Genomic DNA, 26298 nt, shown 5'->3' with positions numbered 1-26298 from the left:
ACCTACAATGAACCTGTTGAGTTAAATCTCATTACTACATTGGGACAGTTGGTACGGAAACCATTAAGCTGCATTTGAAGTAGTTTGAAGACGTTCAGCGACTATAAATTAAACTAAATAAAAGCCCCCAAAGCACCATAATGTGCAAAGCATTTTCCTTTTTTTAAAGAGTATAATGTGTGTTGTATGTTAAAACCTGGATCAAAGTCTAACTTGACCTTTGCATTTGGTAATAAAATGTAAATCTTATTTGGAGGACGCATCATACCTGCATCACGTGATCTATTGAGCTTACCACGCAATTCCTCTCCACACCACCCCATCCTCTTCGCCCATCCACCAGCCTCGCCCTTTTCCCCCAGCAGTCCACCCTGCCCAACCGTCCGTAAAATCGGAAGTCCATCTACCGATGAAATGAGTTCATGTTTCCTTTGACCGCCTGGTGACCGTATTTGTTGTTGCTTTCGGTGTATACATGTATATATCTTTGTTTATACGATACGCTCCGATGAACCAATATAGATTTGATCATATTAGTCAAGGCTAATCTTCAGGATGTTAAACGTAGCACTATGATTGGTTGGTTCTGAATCATGTGTCCTCCTTGTTTGTATTTAAAGGACAGAAAATTTAGACTTAACCATTGCGAATTGTTGCTCGAATTTCAACGACTAGACATAGGGGTAAGTTGCATTACTTTTGGATAATAATTATAATCTTTGTTTACAGAATTTTATATTCTACTTGATTATGATCTACAATGTATTCACAAATATTATGCTTTACCTTGCATGTAAGTATATCTGTCAGTGTCTTATTTAAAAGTATATTATTTTTTTAGATTATAAGTTTTTGTTTTGTTACATTATACTTGCTCATCTGTACACATGGGAAAAGATGAAGCACTGCAAACTACATACTTTGAAACATTTTGAAACAAGTGTATCTTGTTTTAATTTTCGGACGAAACATTGGTTTTGTGTACAAAGCTACATAGTATTACTCATATTGAAAACCAACACCAAAATCAGTTATGCGACTATGCTTGTCGTAAGAGGCGAGAAACGGGATCAGGTGGTCAGGCTCGCTGACTTGGTTGATGCATGTCATCGTATCCCAATTGCATGTATCGAAGCTCACGTTATCAATCACAGGATTGTCTGGCCGAGACTCGCTTATTTACAGACCGCCGTTATATAGCTGGAATATTGCTGAGTTCGGTGTTAAACAACAAACAAACAAAATCAATTAGTGTGTGTGTGTGTGTGTGTGTGTGTGTGTGTGTGTGTGTGTGTGTGTGTGTGTGTTACCCATTGTGTCACTTTATTTGCTCAATGCAATGTATTAATTTTGTAAACCCTTGGCCTCTAGTGTGTGGTCTATGACTGCGCACTGGACTTAATCTTATCTAATCTTATATCATTTTAAATGCTTTCAACGTTTTCTGGAATCTTAATGATATATATATATATACAATAATACATTTTGTTTTACAAAGGTGCAATGTTATTTTTCGCGTCTTTGGAAGTAATTCGTGTCCCATCGGCACAGTTATTGTATGTTTATGAGTATGGTCAAGCAATATGTGAAACGTAAATAAAAAAATAAAAAAATCTTCCTCGTTTCTTCCAGACATCTGTATACAGTATCATCCAGGCATCACAGCTTTTGGACAGGAGCATCATGTTCTTGCCTGTACTGTTAGCATGCCAGCTGTTGGTAGTCACAGCACAGGTTCGAGAAAGAACAACCTCGCCCCCCAAAGTCGACCTCAGCCATGACGAATTGGAGGAAATTGAGGCAAAGGCAAAAGAAATCCTGGACAATGAACTCAGATTACAAAGGAGATTTCTGAAAATAGGTAAACATTTGTTTGAAACTATTGTAGATTTTCTTTCGCTGGCATAACTCTATCATATCTGTTGTGGCTATTCGTATATGTATGTGATCTTTGATGTTTCTTGGACTGTCAGGGTTATGCTGGTGTTTACGGGTTTCACCAAAGTGGTGAACGTCTGAGCCCTGCCTCAATTTAATGCTTTAAATATTTGGTCCATTTGATGTTTGTTGGTTAAAAATGTAAATCTAATATTTACGGTCATTAAAACATTTTGAACCTGTTATCCTCAGTGCGTAAGTCAAGTTATCGTAAATGTTGGCTCCGGGTTCGATTCCCAACTTTGGTATAATGTATGAAGCCCATTTTTGGTAATCCTCTTCCATGTGATATTGCTGGAATATTGGTAAACGCGGCGTAAAACCATAATCACTCGCTCACTCACTCACTCACTCACTCACTCACTCACTCACTCACTCACTCACTCAGAGTCCATCGTTGTGGGTACAAATGGAAGATTCTCTGTAATTCTGATCCTAACTCCATTAGAACCGTATCAGTCCTGGTTGTCGTCACGTCTACAGCATGCGTCACATTGGCTCCCCTCTGACACTTAGCTGATTCCCCGTGATTTACCTCACTCATTCATTCACTTGTAGATTCGTTCGTAAATGCGACCGGAACTACGATCCATCAGCACAGTAAGTTCACCTTCACGAATCTGGAGAGCATTCGAAGAGGCGAGAACCATCGTCTGAACGTCATCATAACAACTCTGGCACTTAAACGGTGAGTTTCATTAATTTACCTTCGATTCCAGCGGGACGGTCGGGTAGCCTTGTGGTTAAAGCGTTCGCTTGTCACGCCGAAGACCCGGGTTCGATTCCCGACGGGGGTACATTCATAACCTTTCCACAGCTAATTTGCTCTTTCCACCAAGTGGAATCTGTTTCGGATGAACATCTGGGCTTGTTATTCTCTTGCATTGACAATTGATATTCAGTGATTGCAATAAAACAGTGTACACCACATCATAAAAGTTTTACAAATTATATTGTCCTGACACATCACATATGTCCATGATTTCTTTCAATTTTACCCAAACCTGTATCGGAATTATAGTATCATTCCATCATTTACCATTAGTTAAATGTGAATGTAGTTCATTAGATTCTGCAACTGTTTAACTTGATGAATCATTTTGTTATAATGGATCCTCGTAAATTCATCATTCTCAAGAATCTTTGGCTCAGAGGCCTTTTGACTTTAACGGTAATACTGAGAGTCGATTATAAAATTGACACCTTTCATGTTATTTTGTCATAAATATATACAATTATTTCAATTAAGGGCAAACATACCAGATGACCAAATAAGACCACAACTTGAGACAGGATTTGGTCTCACGGTCTTCTGTGACGACAACTGCACATGTGACACCAACTCTCCCTATCGGACAGCTGATGGTCACTGCAACAACCTGGAACACAGCACGTGGGGTATGGCGTCCATACCGATGAGGCGATGGCTTTATCCGGCGTATGACGATGGTATGTGTTTTGTCAGAGCACTGTTTAGATTTCTTTATTTATTAAAGAAGGAACATGCTAACTTCACAAACCAGTCACCTACAACGAATGATGATAGGTTCGCAATCTGAATCCTCCTGGTTTCTAGGTTTGTCAGCGATACACCCTTGTTCTTTGGTTTCATCAAAGGGGCAAAGGTCCAAGACAACAGCCGGATGGACTCTCCTTAACCATAAAGCATTAAGCCATGATACAACTGGAATTCCGTTCAAAACGACGTTTAAACAAAACTCACGCCCTTACCATGAAACACATTCGTCAATGTAGGGTATTATCAGCAATAGCATGACGGGCGTAATGGAGCAAGTGTGCAGGGACTCATTCAATGTATGTTATTGTCTTAAAAAATCCTTCTGGGAGGAAGACTCAATATATACTCGAAGACTCAAAATATACTCGACGGATTTACAAGTCAGTCAATCCTGATATAAATAAGGGGAAGGTGGGGTAGCCAGGTGGTTAAAGCGTTCCCTCGCTAACACTTCAATGTGGCTGAGTTTTGTATTGCGTTTCTTTACCCGAGCACAGGTGTTTCAACGCCGAGGCAGCTGGCAACGTCAGGAGCGCCAAACCATTTACCTAGTGCTCGTACCGTCAGCACGACTGTCCACACCCCTTCAACAGACTCCGACCTCAGCGATGACTACACCCACATGTTGATGCAGTGGGGTCAGTTCCTGGATCACGACATCACCAGCACGCCCACACAACAGCTCACACAGCCAGGAAGTAAGACTGTTCATCTGCATAACTTGATCACACATTAATGAACAGGGGCACGGGTGGCCCAGCCGTCTAAGGCGCCGCGATTCGCTGTGCAGAGTTGCCTCCCTTTCGCACGCCAGTAACCTATGATTGTGGGTTCGAATTCCGTTTCGCCCCGATTATGTTTCTAGGTTTGTCAGCACCATACCCGTGCTCGTGGGTTTCACCGAAGTTGTAAACGTCTAAGACCTGCATCACTTGGGGTTTTCCTCCCACAATATGCTGACACGCCGTGATATAACTGGAATACTGTTAAAAGCGGCGTTAAACCCAACTCACTCACTCACTCACATTAATGAACATACAGTTCTTGCTATGGAATGGTCATCAACGTTCCTCTTCATCTACTGCATTTACATATATTTAGAAACAACATATAGTTTTGTATTTAAAACGAAATGCTCGACGCCGTTGCGACGGAGAGTGAATATATATTTTAGGGCGTCTCTTGTAGCCTGCTGGTGAACAATGAGAACCACCCGTATGCGTGATGGTTCCAGTCGTGAAAATGTACTGTGTGTTAAAGTGGCGTAACATGCTACACCCATTGCACTTTTTCGAACCCTTTTGAACGTACGTAATATAGTCAGAGGGCCCATAAAATCATGCTTACACTGCATGCAACAGTTCAACATTTCTGTATTCATCTCGTAAGCACCGCAGGTGGTACCGTAGCAGGTTTCATTCGTTCACAGCACACCGGTGTCGTCCTTCATGCCATTATTCATTTCTTGTCCTACAACCTTCCTCCACCCCTTAGGGGCGTTAGCTCGTCACGCCGAAGACCCGGGTTGGATTCCCGACATGGGTACAATGTGTGAAGCCCATTTCTGGTGTCCCCCGCCGTGATATTGCTGGAATATTGCTAAAAGGGGCGTAAAAAACCGAACTCACTCACTCCTCAACCCCTTATATAAAATGGCCACCATGGAGATCGCTTGCTGTGCCAACCAAAACGCTGATGTTGTTTGGAGAACGTTTGTGTATAACAGAACAAAACTGAAACTGTCCATTAGTTTCTCATGTTAGATGAGATGGTAATGTGACTGTAAACATTCATTCGTACTCCAGCTTCTTGAGATGTTGATTTGAATATATATAGTGATGAAGTGATGAAGCTTTGTTTCATTCAGCCTCTTTCATCCTAACAGATCCCTACCTTACATCAGTGGCGTGTTGTAGAAACTCCTTCCCCGACGGCGGGGTATCACAGGCTGACTTGGATGCAAGGTTGGTTTCCTGATGAAGTTGATGACATTGCTGCACATTCCCTCATCACTGTGCAACAGGAAGACATTGTCAGTCATAATATGCATGCAATTCATGAAAGGTCTTATGATTAACATATTCACACTAAATACCCGGGTTCGATTCCCAATAAGTGAGATCACCATTCGTCTACCATTCTATCCACCTAAGTGATTTTGGTGAGACGAATTATATTTTTAATGATTCAAGGGGAAGTTATTCCCCAATGTCACATCTGTCATACTAACATAAATATTTGATGCAGTAAGGCACGATTCCTTGTAAACTGAAACTCTCTAAGTGTGCGGCACACTGCATGGGTGAACAACGTGGAGGTTGCTAAGTTGGATTGGATTCTGGAAATCCTTCGACTGTTCCCTTTACGGCTTGGGTAATGCGTTGGCGTGTCACATCGAAGACCCATTGCCGATGACTCCCAGCATGATGCTGCTGTAATCTTCTAAAAGAGTCTTAAAACTCTACTCAAACATTTACTCCCATAGCTCGTATCTAATGATGCCATTTAAGAAATAACAGCTCGTGATCGATTATTTCTTGTATGAGATACTTTCAGGATGTTGACAAAATGTACAAGCTTTAAAAATATTTACGCCAATTTTAATAATGTCGGCTCCCTGAAAAGAATCCAACGGAAATGTTGAACAAGTCTATTTTACGAACAGGGGGGTTAAGTTTGGTACCACATCTCACAATACTCATGTCGATCATCTATACCTTTATCTTATCTCTCCAATTTGGATGCGACCGTGCAGCTACAGCGTTTAAATCTGCGTACACCAGCAATGGGGTACAACTCGCTTGACACTTACCTCTCTACAATAACGCCGTCCAATAAATGACGTCATCAAATTGCGAGCACAGTCATATTCGAATGACGTCATTATAGAACAATCATGTCTCATCGTGAAATTAACCACGCTTCGTTCTTCATTGTTCTTTGAAATATATTATATATTTCAGCCAATCGGAAGATGTTATTTATGTTTTCTCGTTGCCAGACCTCAGTGTTTCCCCATCCAAGTACTCCAGCCGGACAGGAACTTCACGTTTGACTGTATGAATTTCGTACGATCTGTCCAGGTTGAAAACGCCAATTGTACCGTAGGTATGTTTCAAGTCCCTTGGAGATTCTGGGTTAGAATGTGTTCGCAGTAACCTATGCTGGTCGTAAAAGGCTAACAGATTGACCATTTGGTCAGGCTCAGGTTGTTTTGTTTGGTACAGGCCGCCATGTGGAATAATGATGACTGCGACGTAAAACAACAAACAGGCGTCATGTTTGGTTAGTTCGACGACAGTTATATGGTTCGAATCACATATTCATCCAATCGGGATCTCAGTAAAACACGGTGGCACGGTTGGCCCAGTCGTGTAAGGCGCCGCGATTCGCTGTGCAGTGTTGCGTCCCTTGGGCACGCCAGAAACCTATGATTTTGGGTTCGAATCCCGGTTCGCCCCGACTATCCTTTCTGTCCGCACCCTTCCAGTGCTCGCTGGTTTCACCACTTCGGGCTTTCCTCCCACATTAAGCTGCCCTGCCGGGATATAACTGGAATAATGTTAAAAGCGACGTTAAAGCCAACTCACTCACTCACTCACTCACTCACTCACTCACACAGCAACACACACTTACTGGGTTTCATCATCGTAGCAAGCTACACATGGGTTTGTCCCATGGCTGTATAGAAGCTGAAGTACTGTTTAAAGTGGGATGGAAATATACATGTTTCTGGCTGTTTCCCTTTAATCAGAGACAATGGTACATTCATCACGCCGAAGACCTCAGGTTCCATGTCATACATGGATACAACGTACGAAGTCCACTCTGCCTATCCGCCCGTGATATTGCAGGAATATTGATAAAACGGCGTTATACTTATCTCGCTTACCTGAAGTGGAATTGCAAAGAGTTTTCACAAAAACGCTGACATGCCATAAATTGGTCGTGATATAAGTATCCCCATGTTAAGGGTTTTCGGACGCTTAAGAATCATTTGCGGTTTTCTCTCCAATGACATGAGCAACTGTGATCCCATTCACTTGGAAAAGACAGCTTTCTCTTAAAACGCCATCTTCAGAGTACTGACAATGTTTGTGTGATGCTACACCCCCCGTTATAGCGCGAGTAATCGCGATAAACACGGCCGTCCGAAAACGTATGACGTCCGAACACCTATGATCATTTGCTTCAATCTTCACCATGCATATTGAGTGAGGTCAATGCTGGTATACGACACAGTCACCAATATTAAAGTCTGCATGTAAATAATCGAATATGGGCCAGGCAGACGGTGGTTGACAGTATGAACAAAGACGTCTCGCGTAAAAGTGGTACACAACCAGTAGGTCAGACAATGTAACCTTCTCATCTCCGACAACAGGCATAAGGTACTGAGGATGTATTTCGAACCGGAATTCCATCGGGGTCGCAGAAATTTGAAACATTTGAACGTCAGTTGTTTTTGTATATATGTTATGAGCAATTGTACATCGCTTACCGAATCTCATTTGAAAATATGTGCTCAGCTCCTGTGGAACAGCTGAACCAGATCACAGCCTACATAGACGCCTCACAGGTGTACGGGTCGTCACAGGAAGAACAGAACAAGCTACGGACTTTTGTTGACGGTAAGTGAAGACACATAATGATTGCTTTTTGTCAATAGAAAACACATACAGAATACCAAGCTACCAAATACAATCATGAAGCTAAAGGATAATCACACACGAACTTTGAATAAACCTTGTTTAATTATCCTTTCAACATTATGAAATATTTTAAATCGCATTTGCAAAGAACATGGGACTACGGGTGACCCGGATCAGTTGCTGTGCACAGTTATGTCCCCTAGCCACACCTTGATCTGAGAATTAGTGAGTGAATTGGGTTTAACGCCACTTTTAACAATATTCCAGTTATATCACGGCGTGTCAGCTTAATGTGGGTGGAAACTGATGCAGGTCTCAGACGTTTACCACTTCGGTGAAACCCACGAGCACGGTTATGGTGCTGACAAACCTAGAAACATAATCGGGGCGAAACGGGATTCGAACCCACAATCATAGGGTCCTGGCGTGCGAAAGAGACGCAACTCTGCACAGCGAATCGCGGCGCCTTAGACGACTGGGCCATCCGTGCCCCCTGATAGAAAGATGTTGGTTTGCAACTCTGTTTCACCGCGATGTTAATACTTGGCTATCGATCACAATTCCATACTAGTAGGTTTCTTCCAGAGGAGTCGGTACACATCTTTTATGTCAGAATTTGCAATTTCGCTCCGCATTCAGCCGACATGCCCTGACACACATACTATGCCATGCGACTCGCACACATTCGGCAGCGGACTTGTGATACAGCTTATCTCAATGCACCATGATAAAACAAGCAGTTGTCTTCCAGGATTACTGAAAGTAAGCAGTGTCGGCACTACCCCGCGCGATCTGCTTCCGGAAGACACCGCCAACCCAGACAGCTGCAACCAACAAGTCCCATCTGATTATTGTTTTCTAGCAGGTAGGTTGTATTAAGAGTAGGAAAGTGGAGTTCACGCCTGGGAACAAGTAAACCAATTCTACAAATTTCCCTATAAAAGAGACCCGTGAAGATCCGGGGCAGAATAGCTCTTCAGCAACTCATGCTTGCCGTAAAAGGCGACTGTGCTTGTCGTAAGAGGCGACTAACGGTATCGGGTGGTCAGGCTCGCTGACGTGGTTGATGCATGTCATCGATCCCAATTGCGTGGATTGATGCTCGTGATATCAATCACTGGATTGCCTGATCCGTCTCGATTATTTACAGACCGCCGTCATATAGCTGAAATATTGCTGAGTGCGGCGTTAAACAACAAAACAACCAACCAACCAACCTTATAAAAGAGCCATCCTGCAAACACTTTCTAACGAAACACACTTGTTTTAGTTTGGTGATTGGTGTTGACATACCGAAACCTAATTATAACAATCTATCTCTTTAGGTGACCATCGAGTGAATGAGAACCCCACACTACAGAGCATGCACACCATCTTCATGAGAGAACACAACCGTATAGCAAGGAGGCTGAAGCAACTGAACTGTTACTGGAGCGATGAAAGAATATTCCAGGAAGCCAGGAAGATCGTTGGAGCCATTATACAGGTTTAACTTTTGATTAAGACAATATGCTTTTACTCACTGGGTAGCTCTGTTACAGTTGTACCATGAAAGCCTGTTAATAATCGAGTCTGAGTCAGAAAAAAACAGAACTGACATCATGATCAACGTTAAATGTCGAAGGGGTGCGATGACACTCAGTCAATCAAGTCATCGAGTCTATCGAAATTAGTCGCTTCTTACAATAAGCAATAGCTTCTTTAGAACATACACTAATCGTGGTCCAAGCAGAGTTGTTTGTAAGTAAATATAGCTGTTGGTGCATTGTTTATAACAGGAAATCACATATGACGAATACCTACCAATCATCCTCGGCACTTCATCCATGACTACCTACGGCCTAACTGTAGGATCTGGCTCTACGTATGCCAACGTCTACAGCACAACAACAGACGCCAGCATCAGGAACGCGTTTGCAGCAGCAGCTTTCAGAATGGGACACTCCATGATTCGCAGCTTCATGAGCAGTTTCAACGTGGCGTATGCCAATGTTGGTCAAGACAAACTCAGTGACACTTTCGGAAACACCAACCTGATACTGAGCGCGACGAACAGACATGTCGGCCATTACTGCAGAGGTTTGGTCAAAGACTGCGCCCAGTCAGTGGACGGCAAACTATCGCAGGAGGTGACAGACCGTCTCTTCCCTGATTCTGATGGAAATAGTCTGGATCTGGCAGCCCTCAACATTCAGAGAGGAAGGGACCACGGTCTGCCGTCCTACACTCACTGGAGGCATTTTTGTGGAGTTCCTGATGTGGCCTCTATTGCAGATCTTGTATCAACTCACACTCCTGCCTCCGTTCTACAGCTTAATGCTGCATATGCGTAAGAATACTTCTTACTTTTCGTGACGAATGAATTTAACATTTAGTTGATCAGTTACTACGTTTTGTTGAATTATTCAATATTATTCACAGGTATAACTGTTGCTTGGTGGCACAATCATGTTAAACTATTTTGCTCTGCTGAGGTATGCACCCACGGCGTTCCAGAAATACTCACTATGTTCGTGGCAGATTCGCATTGTTTTGGTTCCAAGGTTTGTCAGCACCATACCGTGCTCGTATATAACACTCGCTATAACACAAACACTCGCTATAACTGTTATTTATCTTCGACATGAGCACATGGTTAAATATGCCTGTTATATACTTTATATCTTTATTTCCCATCATCAGAGATGTAAAGGACATTGACTTGTTCACTGGAGGGCTCTCCGAGAAGCCAGTACCAGGGGGACTTGTTGGACCAACCTTCGCCTGTCTGCTCGGAAAACAGTTCGAGGCTCTCAAGAAAGGAGACCGATTCTGGTTTGAGGAAGACAACGATTTCGTGAAATTTACTCCAGGTGAATATATGATCCAAACCAATAATTGTGTGTCACATATTCAGCCAGCGGTTTTCACCTGGCACAAATACGCGCTCATCAGTGAATGACATATGACATTCGCCGTGCAGAGTTGGGTCCACTAGGAGCGCCAGCAGCAAGTAATCGTGGCTTCGAACCCATATTTTCTCTGATTATTTTCTAGCTTTGCCAGCATCGTCGTCGTGCTCGCGGGTTTCACCGGTTTGGGAAACGTCTAACCTGTACTAATTCGGGCTATTCACAACTTAGACATATCGGAACCCTCTACTATGGACTTCGAAGCCTCGATTCCCCCTGGGTATAATCCTTCTGTCAGAAATATTGTTGTACCCCCACTCGGTGGATTCACCAAAATGGTAAACGTCGAAGACAGGCATTCTAGTTCGGTCTTTCCTTCCCCCTTCTGAAGGTGTTTTAATAAAGCAAACTGTCAGCCCGGTGACTTGGCTGATTGAGTGTAATCGTACTCAAACCGTCGTGGATCGTTGCTTATAATAACATTGAACATTTTTTCTTGTCCAAATACGATTATTTAGAGGTAACCATCATAAAACTGAAATAGTGACGACACCGGACCACTTGCACAAAGCGATCTACGACTATTGTAAGCCTATGTTAAAGTATGGGAGCTGCGATTGTCTTAGCGCTTAGATCGTTTTGTGCAAGTGGGCCCTGGGTGTTTGCGTAAATGTCAGCGTAAACTTCCCTAGCGGTTGCATCCGTCACCCACATGTACAAAGGTAGGTTTAGTGTCCGCCTGGACAAATACGGGAATGTCCAATGTGTGGTACATGTTAAAATAGGAAATCGCCCTTTATCATTTAAAACTGCCCCCCACAGGAGATGTCGCTTGGATGAGATCAAGCGATATCCCCATTGTAGATATCGCTGTAATGAAAGTGCATCACAATACTATGCAGACCATTGTGACGTCATTGATTATATTTGGTCCCAATCAAATGACGTCACTATGGCTCTGCTACTGAATAGTTACACTGCAAACACGAAAACGTCGTTTTTTTCCGTATATGGTCATTGGACGGAAAAACGACGTTATTTGGACGTTTTCAAACCATCGTTTTTCCGTCCAAATAACGTCGTTATTTGACATCGGAATTTACTGGGAGAGAACGATAGCGTTAAGCTCCTCCCTTTCTTGATTGACATTGTCAATCAAGCAACAGCGTCTACCGGTATTTCTACTTCTCAGTTTTCATTGGTCAGTCCCCGCGTGTTAGATTACAGGCCCGCGTTTGACGCTGCACTCGAAGCGCTTAGCGGAAGTACTGAAATCAATCGTTCTGCGCATGCGGATTACTTAATGCCTTGACCAAATTTTCCGTTCTGTGCATGCGCGATTTCGCGTATTGTTTCCTAGAATTAATGTCACCACTATTTTTACAATGATTCATAAACACAGTCACGTGAAGGTTCGGAATCGTAACGAGTAACTCCATTTAAATTGAAGAGTATCCCCAGTGATATGGGAGATTCCAAGATGAAACTATTCTATGGCTATCTAGGCTGCCACCCAAAGCGATCTAAACGGGACCCGATAGCTTATTGTATGCTATATAGTCATATGGAAGTGGACAAGAACTATACATTGTATTCCGGCCGATTGTTCTTGCATTTACTTATAAGTCAGGAAAATGGACTTAAAAGGGGAGTTGTTGAATGTAATTTTTTTTAATTATCAAATGTTGCCTATACACTAATCTGGACGAACTTCTCATTGTTCTGTTTATGTCATCCTATATACTATTAGTATGTTACCGTTCTAAAGTCATCCTCTCACATAACATTATATTGTTCATAGTATCAAAGTTTAATCAACAATATCAAGAGCAGCGATTTAAACCACTGAAACACCCATACACAAGGCTGTTATCAAGCGCTAGTGCAGACGTGATGCATCGTAAAACTGTATCGTGATGTCTTCAGAAATACAATTATACTACGAGATAGTACGGCTAACGCGTGACTCACCGGTGGAACAAAGACAATATCGCTAATACAGATATAAGTATTTGAATGTTAATACTAAAGACAAACAATAATTATTTTTGCAGTGACGATATAACACGTATACACGTTTATTGTTAACTTTCATCAGTTTTGCTCTTCATTTTAATAACTTTGTTTTCACATATATATTTAGCAATACCCGACAAGCATGTCATAAATAATTATGGGGCAGTTTTCAATCTTGCACTGACTTACTCTGGTGTTAATGAGCGAAGTTTATTGGCTTGTGTGTAAAACCCCGTTTTTTCTGGTAATCCTATTATTACTTAGTTTATTTCTATCTAATGACACCCTGTACTCTGGATCATGGCTCCGTGACTATCCATAACAATTAAGATGAACATTCAGTTCAAGTAAATGAATGAGTTTGTTTTGACGCTACAGTCAGTCAAAAAACCAATGCTGTGAGGTTTGATAACACACTTCCACCAGGTCGAACATCGTGGATCCTCATTTTCTGCCTAAAGAGAATCATAGTTCATATGCTAATCCATCTGCGAATACCCTCCCACTCAAGATGACCTTACTTGTTGCTGAATCTATCATCTATCCCCCCAATCTCACCCCCCCCCCCCCCGCACGCACGCACGCACGCACGCACACACGCACACACGCACACGCACACACACACACACACACACACACACACACACAAACAACTGACCTCAATAACCTGGACAGGAAATACTGCTGATAGCCTCTGGTCAACTCAGCCGCGCCACCGCAGAGTGTCCGTCCAACTCTGCAGGGGGCATTCTCAGTGGCTTCAAAGGCGCTGAAATGTTTTCGCCTTGCATCCACGATTGTGGACAAGTGAAATCGTATGAAATTTGGCTATTTTAGGTCTTATCTCTTTTTTGATTACCCAATAAAGTCAATTCATAGTTACACGGTTGTGAAGCTTACAACTTTATAAGACTTATTCATCTCATTCCAAAAAAGCTACTCGCGCTCACATAAAGTTGTAGTTATTATGTCACTGTTTTATTTCTTTAAAAATATATTACATGTTCAACAATAACAATTAAGATGAACATTCAATTTCCGATATTAGTAAATGAATAAGACATTAGTGTGTTTTACGCCACAATCAGTCAAAGACCAACGTTGTCCGGTCTGATGACACACAATCTACCAGGTAGCACATTGTGTACACCCTATCCCCATTGAAGTCTCCACTGTGGGTATTCCTGGGGACGAAAAGGTCCCATGTACCTAGGAATTTCATCAATACATTCATGCGCGGCATTCTCTGCCTAAAGAAGATCATATAGTTAACATGCTAATCCAACTCGAACTACCATCCCGCTCAAGATGAATGTTTTATGTAACATCCAACAGGCCCACATTTACGCACGCACGCACGCACGCGCACACACATATTTGGATTTACCAATCCCTGAATTGAGAAGACGTGCGTTACGAAGCTCCTCCAAGTCATCATCAATATCCGTATATGTCTGTGATATCATTACCCATCCAAAGCCGAATATACATTTATTGTGTTTTCTTGACAACAAATGTTATAATTGGGATAACACTTTCTGAGTAAAGTACAGATTCTCGTACTTTCTTTGGTTGAGTCCCGTCCGGGATTTGAACCCACACTGTGAGTGAGGCACCCAATCGCCAGAACACAATGTTGGCGATCTAACCCAGCCACCGAACCAAAAATGTTAGTCCAGATGACGTATACTTTGTGTACTCCTCTGACAAGAGAAAAATGGCACGGCTTCTATGACCGAAAGCTTTGAACCAACAATGCCTTTAAGAAAGTGGTCAACAGTAACACACATTATATTTGGATACCACTTTCTCAGTAAACTACATATTTTTAGGGTGGAGATAATAGACGTTGATGGTTGATTATCAATGGACAAATTAAAGCCAAAACTTAACTTATGAATGATTGGTAATGGGAAATGGACAATGGGCAAACGGGAGGCGGGGTAATCAGCGCCATGCCAGTTATCTGTCGGCTTCCCTTGTTGCGTTCCCATCTTTGATATCTTTTTACTTTTGTTGTTCTTACAGGTATAAATATATGTTCTCTGCCTCATAGCATTTAATAATATACACCTGATGAAGGAGAAAGTATATATTCCGAAACGCAGTGTTCCTCCGTTGACATCCATAAATATTTTTCCTTGTGTGTATCAGTTCTTAATGCCCTTCAAAGACTCAATCTAGCTTTGTTTTTAAATGTGGTGATATTTGCGTAGAATATAATATGGTCATGCCTATATACATTTGGGTCTTTGTCTACATAAGCATTTAGACATACAATTTAAAGCTAAGGACATTGCAAATTCTGCAGGCATGAAGTACACGTCATAGCAAGCTGTGATCTTTATTCATACTTTAGATATTCGTAATGGAGATCTGTAACTGAAGTTTACCGTAATCTTCCGCAACTCTCACCTCCTGACCAGTTGAACGTCTTAGTGCATTCAGATGCCATTGTAAAATTCCAGGCTGCCCCTCTTTCTGTGATGTTTTGACGGATGAAATCTATTGCGTTATAATAATCTCTGTTTGCTGATATATAATATGTACATGTTGTAAAATATTTACGATATTTTAAACGTGTAATTCGATGCATATGCAATGCAGTGTGAACATAAGTGCGGATGCACGAAGGCGGTTATAGTCATAGTTATAATGCGATGGATGAAGGGGAATGGTAGGGGGGTGTATGTATGTATGAAAGCACGAATACCGATACATGAGGGCGGATATAGTTATAGTTCAATGGATGTTGGGGAATGGTGGGAGGATGGATTATGTATGAAAGCATGCGCATGGATCCATGATGGCTGACGTAGACATAATGGTGGGTAAAGAAGAATGTGAAATAGAAATGAATACATCGCTCTTAGAATCCAGTGAGGTGTGTGTGTGTGTGTGTGTGTGTGTGTGTGTGTGTGTGTGTGTGTGTGTGTGTGTGTGTGTGTGTGTGTGTGTGTGTGTGTGTGTGTGTGTGTGTGTGCATGCGTGCATGCGTTGTGATACGAGGGTTGGCGAACATGTTGTCAGATGATTGTGTGAGTAAGTTAAGTGGTTGAGGATGTGGCGGGTATGAGTATTCGTACATGCAGACTTGGGGTTGGGGGACTGGGTGTGCCTGTACTGAGGTCTTTTGTTTCACTCACTTATAGTGTTTTCTTTCACTCAAATACTGTTTTACGCATTTTAATGACTGAAACTGTAGTGACTCAAAGGTCATACTGGCCGGGCATTCAACATATCTACCCCAACTACATACGTAGCCATTTTTATGGTGTACAATTCTTCTTCTACCTCTCTCACACACACACACACACACACACACACACACACACACACACACACACACACACACACACACACACACACACACACACACACACACACACACACACACACACACACACACACACACACACACATTAATTGTTTTATTAAATGTATCTTCGAGAGTCAGTAAGAAACTAGAAATAACTGCCTTTGTTCTGTAAACCTCACCAAGTTTCAGCTTTCGCCTCTTCCTTTGTGGACTGAGGTTTCACATTTGTAAAATGATCTCTCTTATCTGTCTGTACCATCAACTTAACTGCCCTCACCCCCTGCAGTTTTCCCGTCCCATATTGCCAAGCAGGTGACCCACAAGGAGGAATACCGCCCTCCCTCAGTCCAGTGATACTGTTCCAAGCACAATATGTTGGGGATACGTAGCCTTGCTGTGGGCAAACATTTTGTAACAATTTGGCAAACTTTGATATGTAAACAGCAAATATTATTCAGTTTTATTTCAACAAAAACGGAAAAAATCGGATCCTACTTATTTTGTGGATACCATAACAATAAATCAAGCCAATAGATCGTTTGAGCTGGCATGAATATAAAAAATAATTAGCAAGTCGATAGTCATAATTCCCACTGTTGGTCCCACGTGAAATGTTCTTCACGAATAGAATAGATGGCTGATAGACGTTCGACCGAATAATATCATTTGCTAACTTCAACTGTTCATCTAATTTCCATGAATGTATGTTACATAGTTCATATGTTCATGGGCTTCTACACTGAATGTATAATGTGGAGGACTACTTCGCTTGAGGATAAGTAACATAAATAATGATGATAATTATGATAGTATTGCCATTATTATTCCTTCAGATTATTAAAAAAAAGTTATTATGTTTTCATAGAGAGAAAGAGGTATGGAGATTGTGAGATTATTTTTAGCATCGGAATTGTTAACATAATTCTTAAAGATATTATGTTTTGTTTGTTTGTTGTTAAATGCTGCACTCAGCAACGTAAGGATATTAAAACATTACATTTAGGTTCAGTTGTATTTTTATATTTGTATCATTTTGCAAATGTTACAGAGACCTGATAAGGGATATATAATAATGTATAGTCGCTATTCTTAAAGTAAGAATATGTTAGATTTATCAACCAGAAATATTGCACACAAGAGGATAATCATATTTCATGACACTATTCAACGTCGAAGTCAACGATATTTGTGTATGTTATTGCTACATGACACGGATACGTCATGATAAAGCAATTAGAAATTGGCATTTGATGATATAAGATAGCTACGCGATAAATCACAAAGAACAAAGAAGGAAGCGATATTTATTTCACGATAAAAATTGTTCTATCATGACGTCATTTATTGAGATTCGAACATGCACTCGCAACTTGAAAAGTAAAATTTGTAAATTTGACCTTATTTTTGAGAGGTATGTGTCTAGTGAGTTGTTCCCAATAAATGTTGCTGGAGAATCCGAAAGTGAGAGTGATATGACAATCGGTATTGGGAGAAAAGGTACAGATGATTGACGAGAAAATTGTGAGAATATGCGGGACCAAACTCAAATCCTAAAATGGATTTATCTAGCATGGCCGCTGTCGGATTCTATTCAAGGAATCATCATTATTTAAGTACGGGTAAATATTGTAAAGCGTGTATTTTTTCCTAATTTAACACCCTAAAAGAGGCTGTACGTAATGTTGATATCTCATATAGAAATAAACGAGTCTCGGTCGTTGTTTATCGTACAATAAACAACTCCCACTCGTCGTTTGTTTCTTAATTAAATGACCATATACACTAACTTTATATCTTTTCATGTTTATCGGTCAACAAAAGCGACATAAGCATTTCCATTATCATGAGAAACCCTTGCCAAAAGTAGCGCCAACTGCACCATTGCGACAACATCAGGAGCATGTTTCATGATTCACCATAATAAATGATGACATTGGATGCTCGCAAAAACGCGAGCTCATTCCGATCCACTAGTGGCACCCGCCACAAACACGTCCAAAGGCAAGCCAATTGTTCACCCGAAAAGGCAGAGGATTGCATCTGACATCATTTTTGTCATTGATACGTCAAACCTGGAAATGCCGTCTACACGTCCAACACAAAGCCCAAGCCAGGACCCAAATCCTTCAAACCGGGCCAAAGTTTAATTAATTACATACATTTCCCCCTAACCTTAAATAATCTCTACTAGTTCTGAAGTAAATCGTATTTACCCGTATGAATCGTCTTATGTTATTTATTGCCGATAAACAGAATATGCACACTTTCTGAAAGTACTGGGTGATAAGTCACGCACCAAACCTATACTCTCGATATACATGCTGCTCTTACTTAAAAAAGAATACCAAGGGTTAACAGGATACGTATATTAAAGTACCATGCTTTCCTGATGTGCTCTCATTCTAATTTGAAATAATGGCATAAATAGTTACCACTCATCTTTCAATATTTTTCAATGTTGGGTTAATCACGAACATATTTGAATATGTACAACAGCTATACTTACTTATCTTTATACTTAAAGGCATCAGGTTTGTCTGTCATAAGACCCCGAAACAAATATGTCCAACACAGCCCAATATTTGGCTCTTGGCTCCTTGTTCTTATATTTTATAAGTATTGTTTAAACAACTGTTTTTTTCTGTAAAATATGTTCATTTCAGAAATTAGATGTTATTCTAGCATCAGGTCTGTGGTACGTTTACTGCATCAGCATTACATTAAAACGATATTACATTATATAAATTCATACAGAGGAAATGCTTAACATTTATCTTTTAGGGAAGAGTGCAGGACGACTTGCTTTATATATATAAATGTGGACATATATGTATGGACATTTGGATGATACAGATATACTTCCTTAAAGATAGTACAGTGTTCGTAGACAATGGAATAATTATGTGAGTAATCGGGTTAATACCACGTTCAGCAATATTTAGCCATATTGCGATATTGGTTTCCAACATACAAGACGGACCATGAAATTATGACTTGAATTTGGACCTGGCTTTCTGGTGTGATGTAACACCCCAGAATCTCCGGTAGAAAAGGGCTCAAAGCACGAATTAAGATCACGAGATGATACTGATGTATGCATCTGGACACATATTTGCGTAGTATTACTACCTTAATTCATCAGTATATATGCATTTTGCATAAAAGGATATTATAGGATCGACGCTGACGCGCATATAACCTATTCACCAGTGCTGTAATATTTCATTTCTTCTGACACATTTCGACACGAGAAATTATATTTAAATTTAAAAGGAGCCCAAGTGGGATAGAAATTTGAGTCTGAACCTGTTGAACAAGGCTTGTTTCATTTTGGGCTATAGCATTGCCGCAAGGCCTTGGCGGAAGGGAACACCTGTTTGCACCCATCAGATACCAATCACAACTTCTCTCTCCAAACGAAAACAAAATACGAAAAATGTCGGAAGTGTATCCTTCTAATTTTCTATTTAGATACATGTTTTAACTTTAAAGTAATTATATGTATCTCATGTATTATTGGTATCTGTGATGCTGGTACCGTTTTGTTGCCATTGTGTAGCTTTTGTGGAGTTATTATGAATATCAAATACATGCCTTGAAATATGGACTTCCATGACGAAAGAATACAGAGTATACATAACTCGCAATTCTATATATTCAGCAAACAGCCCAAAACCGAAACTCCACAACATATCTGATTACACTGATTAAGGCTGTCCCAGTTCTCCATGCGATACTGACGCCTGTTCGTCTCCCAGACCATACAGAATAAATTTAAAAGGAATCCAGCTCAAGTCTAGAACGATTTGGCAAGCCTAGATTTCCTTAATTCTATCCATGAAAGTAAGCATTAATAAAAAAATATTGTTCTTGTCTGCTTCAGATTATATTTTGTAGATACTTATTTTAACTAGGAAAATTGTACTGACACCGGCGCTGTCCCTATTGAAGCTATCCATAAGAATTTCGAATTGCCGTCCATTGTTCGATGTCAATACATCGATGACAAGTGAGGATATCATAAAGTAATCGTTGATGCCGCGCTACACTTTGATAAAAATTATAATCAAGTTGACTGGTGTGTACATTACTACAGTGAACATGAAAATGATCATGCCCTAATAATCAAATGCCGTAATGTCAAATACTAATTTATTATTGTGTGATGAATTTAACTGGATCAGTGGTAACATGTGATATTAATATTCCATCAATTTCTTTCCTGGTTGGTCCATCCATGTCTACAAAATGAAAATAATACAATTAAAATGGAGCATAGAACAATCCTTAATTTCAGGCTAGAGCTGTGGAAATCTAGACTTTCCCAATCATTATAGACTTGAGTTGGTCTCATGTTTTAAATTATTCTCTTGGGTCAACGTCACAGCTCATACCATACACTAACAAGACCAGCTTGCCGGAGCTCCCGGATTTTGGTTATATCATCTAACATGGCCAACTCTGCTCTTAAGTAAACAAGAACCTAATCAGCGAGGGGTCCTTTATCATCCCTATGTGGCTGCTTATGAAAATCCAATATCTTTTCCCAAAGACCTGGTTAATAATATATTTTCTGCTGAATATTCGAAACAAATAGAGTGAGTTGGTACTACATGTACATATGTATACGGTTCTATTTTAAATGACTGCAGCGCTCCATTATGAAAACAATTTGTTTTAACGCCGCTCTCAGCAGTATTCCAGTGATATATGACGGCGGTCTGTTGTATATGAAATATATGCAAATTGAATCTTGAATCTTGAAAGTTGTAACATTTCCGCAAATAAGTATCACATGCAGTATACAGTATATCAACTGCAATATACTGTATACATCAGTATACAGTGTGTCGCGAGCTCTGCGCTGGGCTGGAGCACACATTTCCTACACCTCTCCCTTCGGCAAACACCTCATGAGGGTTGCAACGAGGTCACAGGTCAGGCGTGCACTCGTCAGTTGTCCAATACGGTCAAGAGTAAGATCTTCCGGAAGACCACTGCACTGGAGGTATGTGGATTATTGAGGAGGTACTACGTGTTTGGAACTGGGAGTTGAACACTGAGCACTTTTAGAGAAGAGCTCGTAATAAAACGTTATGGACTCGCGGACGGACTTGTGTTTTCATTTCAAGACGTACATTTATCAGGTTGAACTTCCTAACTGTAACAATAACTGAACTTTACGCCTTTTATACACATTTGTGATGGGGCGACAATGCGACAACGAGACATATTTTGACCTTGAAAATGTCGCGTTACGGTATCGTCGCCCTTTTGTAAAATAAAGAAAAGGATTATCAAAGAGCGACAATGCGACAAATGGCCAATTGTCGGGCTTTTGTTAATTTTGACAGGTTTTGCTTGTTGTTGTAAAGGCGTCAATGCGACAATGCGACAACGAGACAATGTCCCTTCCATAGTAATCCGTGCAAATAAAACTGAGTAATGAAATAGAAGTCTGACATGCCAGTTAAAAGATAGAGTGTTGCAGCTTCTGATTTCATAGATCTTCAAGAAGGGGTTATCAATAATGGGATGGGTGATGAGTTCAACTGCATACTCTGTGATTAACAATAATGCTCCGAGTCAATACATTTTGTCAAATGTATGACATGTATTACGTGAATGAACATATTGTTTATACTCGTCCATGTTTTTGACGGACAAAATAATTTACATGCTCGGTAAAACTGAGGACGGGCATCATTGTGTGTTTCCGTGCTTTGTTCAGGTGAACAATTGACTTGTCCTTGCATGTGTTTGTGACGGGTGCCACTTGTGTGGCAGGATACGCTCACCTTTTCCCGAACACCCATTGGATGACCTGAACCACTTCGGATTTTTATCCCACAGCAGTCTGATACACCATGATATAACTGAAATACTGAAATACTGTACAGTTGAAAATGATGTTTAATGCGATTACCGTAGTGTGTTACTGCAACTGTTCATATTTTGTGCAGTGATGTTATGTAATATGTAAAAGAAAGCATATTCAATTATCCAATTGATTTGAATAGAATATACTTGCGTCAGTGTATTTTATTAACGCCCCAAATCGTAATTTAAACACATAAAATAACAGATCACGCATGGTGCCTTGACTTACTACTAGATTTAATGGGCCACCCCGGAATAAAATAGTTCCCCCCAAAGCGAGGAACATATGTTTTAGTATGTTTACAAGAAATATATTCCAAACAATATCCTCATAAGATGAGAAGATCTTTTACAGAATTACCTCAGTAAGTCAATTACAATGACAGCGTCGTAATACAATTACATCAAGTACAATACGTCAAAATGGCCGACACGATAAACGTGACGGGAGATATTTTCGAAGTTGTTAATTAACCTGTGGCTATTTCAAGCCTTTGGCATCACTGATCAATTGGCCGATCATTGAAAGGTGATTGTGAAGATGTGTCAAATAGATACTAAGGTAAATTCATAGATTTCTGTAAATTGTCACTGCGACAGTTTGGATTTTTTTTCGTGTTTTTTTTCTCTCTGGGATGGGTTGTAGCGAGGGTATCCTTAAATGGGCTTGCAACCACGCTTCTGTATGAATTCGTACCAGGGAATTCCAAGGGTTTCCCCCAGGAATGTGGAAGTAGTCAGTGTTTACGGCTTTTCAAGAATACAGTCACGTGAAGAACGTCATGTGACCGACCTCGCGTCCAAGTCGTATATCTTGTAAACTTCACATTAAAAAATTAGTTATTGTTATAACCAAATGAAACACAACCCATTATCCGATAGGGGTAACTGTACATAGCCGTTACCACAATAAACTTAGTAACATTGTTTGGTTTGACTTCTTGGCGCGTGTCTGAATTCCATTAACATGTAACATATCCTAAAACTAGCTTATCAGCAAATCTCGCTGCACTGCGCGCGAGAGATACTAGAGCAAGGCATGCCAGAAATACGAAACCTAAAGCTTCCGAAAGGAAGCCTTGGACATCACGTGCGTCGGGGGACCAACACCATCTGATTGGCCGTTAACAGTTGTACAAGGCGGAGCAAAAAGCATCGTTTTTCCGTCCATTTTACGCTTGAAAAACTCGACCCTTTTCTGGACACTTTCTAGACGCTGACCAATTAATCAATTTTAATGAATTTTTAGTCGTTTTTCCGTCCAATGACCATATACGGAAAAAAACGACGTTTTCGTGTTTGCAGTGTTAGCAGTACCTTTTAACTTAAGACACTGCTCATTAGTGTCTACAAACTGAAAAAGTGGGAAGAATGATGTTTGATGATAAAAAAATATCTCACCATCTTGTCTTTTAATATCAAACAAATCAACACTCGGCAAGCCTGGGAGTTTTCCCATCTTTATTATCGCCTGTTGATATCTTTGATTCTATATACATGTATATGTTCGATATAAAAAACAATAACTGAAATTTAAAATTAATTTGTGTTCATGTCGTTACAGGGGGCACGGGTGGCCCAGTCGTCTAAGGCGCCGCGATTCGCTGTACAGAGTTGCGTCCCTTAGATACCTATGATTGTGGGTTCGAATCCCGGTTCGCCCCGATTATGTTTCTAGGTTTGTCAGCACCATACCTGTGCTCGCTGGTTTCACCGAAGTGGTAAACGTCTGAGACCTGCATTACTTCGGAATTCCATCCCACATTAAGCCGACACGCCGTGATATAACTGGAATACTGTTAAAAGCGGCGTTGAACTCACTCACTCACTCATGTCGTTACAGCACAGCTGGAGCAGATCAGGAATGCAAGCCTGTCCCGGGTCGTGTGTGACAACACAAACACAGGCAGCATACAGCCAAACGCATTTTTCAAGGCTCCTGCGTATGTATTTTCATCAGTTTCGTTAACTATTTCCAAAACCTTTGGTAGGTGGTCGAAAAAAAGTTCTCTATTTTCATATTGTCATCATTGTGACGGTCGGTGGCGGTCGGGTCGCCTACTGGTGTAAGCGTTCGCTCGTCACGCCGAAGGCCCGGGTTCGATTTCCCACATGGGTACAATGTGTGAAGCCAATTTCTGGTGTCCCCCTGCTGTGATATTGCTGGAATATTGCTTAAAGCGGCGTTAGACCATACTCACTCACTCCATGTTCTTAATATGTAAACCAATACAGAAATGACAAATAACGTAAGGAACCTTGCACCTCGAAACGTGTTTCATGAGCTGTTTTCTGAACTTCAGGGTGCCATGTGGTTCACTGGATGAAATTGACCTGACCCCTTGGAAGGAGTGCCAGGCCACATGGTCGTCTTGGACTCGCTGGGGAACATGCAGTGGGGGTATCCAAAGACGCACCCGCAGATGTGGCACTTGTAACTGTGGTTGTGAAGGCCCCAACGTTGACTGCAGATTGTGTAGGGTTGTAGTGGATCGGGAGCCTATAAATAGGGGATAAGAGTTCGTTCTAAGAAATGTCGTTACCTTGGGATCGGCACGTCGTCATTGCAAAATGGCGATTAATGAGGATGCCATTCCCCAAGTAGCAAAGTCGATATATCCGTAAGATAACACAAAAGCAGATTAGTATATTAACCGATGCCAAATATTCTCCCAGAAATATATTAATGTGTTGTACTCAACTCCGAAGATGTGTTCACGTGTATCGCAGCTACCAACACCATTATTATGATGCTTATAATATCACTAGGGGGCACGGGTGGCCCAATCCTCTAAGGCGCCTTAATTGCGTCCCTTGGGCACGCCAGAAACCTATGATTGTGGGTTCGAATCCCGGTTCGCCCCGATTATGTTTCTAGGTTTGTCAGTACCATACCCGTGCTCGTGGGTTTCACTGAAGTGGTAAACGTCTAAGACCTGCATCACTTCGGACTTTCCTCCCACATTAGGCTGACACGCCGTGATAAAATTACAATACTGTTAAAAGCGGCGTAAACTCAACTCACTCACTCACTATAATATCACTATATACGAAAAGGCCGGAGTGTTCGAGAAAGGGTACTGCTCTCACTGCTTTTGTGGCTTATCGGCAAGAAAGGAATGGTTTTCCTAACATGCACTTCAACTAGGGTCCAGGACTGACCACAGGAAGCGCTGACCGGTGGAAGATTCCTACGAATGTAAAGGTCACCTCCGATCTGACAATGATCGTTTGAATTCATCAGACATTCAAAAGGCCTTTCATCCTTGCCTCAACCACACACGCTCTTCATTTCCGTGGGTTTTCCAAGAAAGGAGAACAGGGCATAATAAGATAATATTGTACAGTTTTATTTTGTATAATGAAATCTAATATAGCACCTAGCCTGTCACTGACTGTGAGAATAAACTCCGTGCTGTAAACTCCAATCATGATTTTGTTTGTTGTGATATATTGGGATTTTAAGGGGTGAGATGGGTGACTTTGATTTTACGCCGCTTTTACCAATACTCCAGCAATATGACGGCGGTAACACCAGAAATGAGCTTTACACATTATACCCAGATCGGGAATCGAACCCGGGTCTTCGGCGTGACGAGCGAACGCTTTAACCACTAGGCTACCCGACCGCTCCGGTCTCTCCAGGATGACCGGACGGGGCGGGGGCAACAACAGCTTCACCAGCAGCGTGTTGGGGATGACGCCGGCGTGGTGGATGGGTTAGGCTGGCTCCGGGGCTTGGCGTGATTGAGAGAGTGAGTTACCTTTTCAAGTCACATCGGCATATAACAGCCATATCGTGACTGGATCAAGTAATAAAATATAAATATGTCGACAATGGACAGTGCAATAACTGGATTATGCCAGGTTCTATTTAACCCTAGTATTAGAGTATTAACATGTTGTTTAGAGAGTACACTATTACATCGGCATACAGTGAGCCAGCATCTGAAGGTAGATGACCATACAAGGGTCTACGAGGACTATCAGTGCCTCTACCACCGACATGGCACTCCAGCAGGATTTATCCCATCCCTCAAGCTGCATTTTGCCTTGACAGGATTTACTCAACCCTCCTACCTG

The 26298-nt window shown here is 41.2% G+C and overlaps 2 protein-coding genes across 2 annotated transcripts in view; both read left to right on the top strand.

Moving 5' to 3' along the window:
• Positions 1–26298, top strand: part of LOC139452392 (salivary peroxidase/catechol oxidase-like) — a 163198-nt gene that overhangs the window by 101533 nt on the left and 35367 nt on the right. The window lies entirely within an intron of this gene.
• Positions 594–24732, top strand: LOC139453089 (salivary peroxidase/catechol oxidase-like). Its single transcript, XM_071234713.1, has 14 exons — positions 594–683; positions 1633–1861; positions 2497–2626; positions 3188–3387; positions 3955–4155; positions 5343–5421; positions 6459–6565; positions 7987–8088; positions 8861–8974; positions 9435–9595; positions 9888–10438; positions 10792–10961; positions 24059–24158; positions 24519–24732. The coding sequence occupies exons 1-14, from the start codon at positions 594–596 to the stop codon at positions 24730–24732; spliced, it is 2448 nt and encodes an 815-aa protein (XP_071090814.1).

This window comes from Haliotis cracherodii, unplaced genomic scaffold (assembly GCF_022045235.1).
Source record: "Haliotis cracherodii isolate W230 unplaced genomic scaffold, xgHalCrac1.p SCAF_9, whole genome shotgun sequence".
In the NCBI taxonomy this organism is placed as follows: domain Eukaryota; kingdom Metazoa; phylum Mollusca; class Gastropoda; order Lepetellida; family Haliotidae; genus Haliotis; species Haliotis cracherodii.
This window is presented reverse-complemented; position numbering and strand designations above follow the sequence as displayed.

Bases quoted from the DNA above. Each gene is read 5' to 3' on its own strand.
- LOC139453089 (XM_071234713.1), top strand. From the start codon at position 594: ATGTGTCCTCCTTGTTTGTATTTAAAGGACAGAAAATTTAGACTTAAC. The intron at 4,156-5,342 runs GTAAGACTGTTC...TCATCCTAACAG, and splicing joins ACAGCTCACACAGCCAGGAA to ATCCCTACCTTACATCAGTG. The intron at 10,962-24,058 runs GTGAATATATGA...ATGTCGTTACAG, and splicing joins TTTCGTGAAATTTACTCCAG to CACAGCTGGAGCAGATCAGG.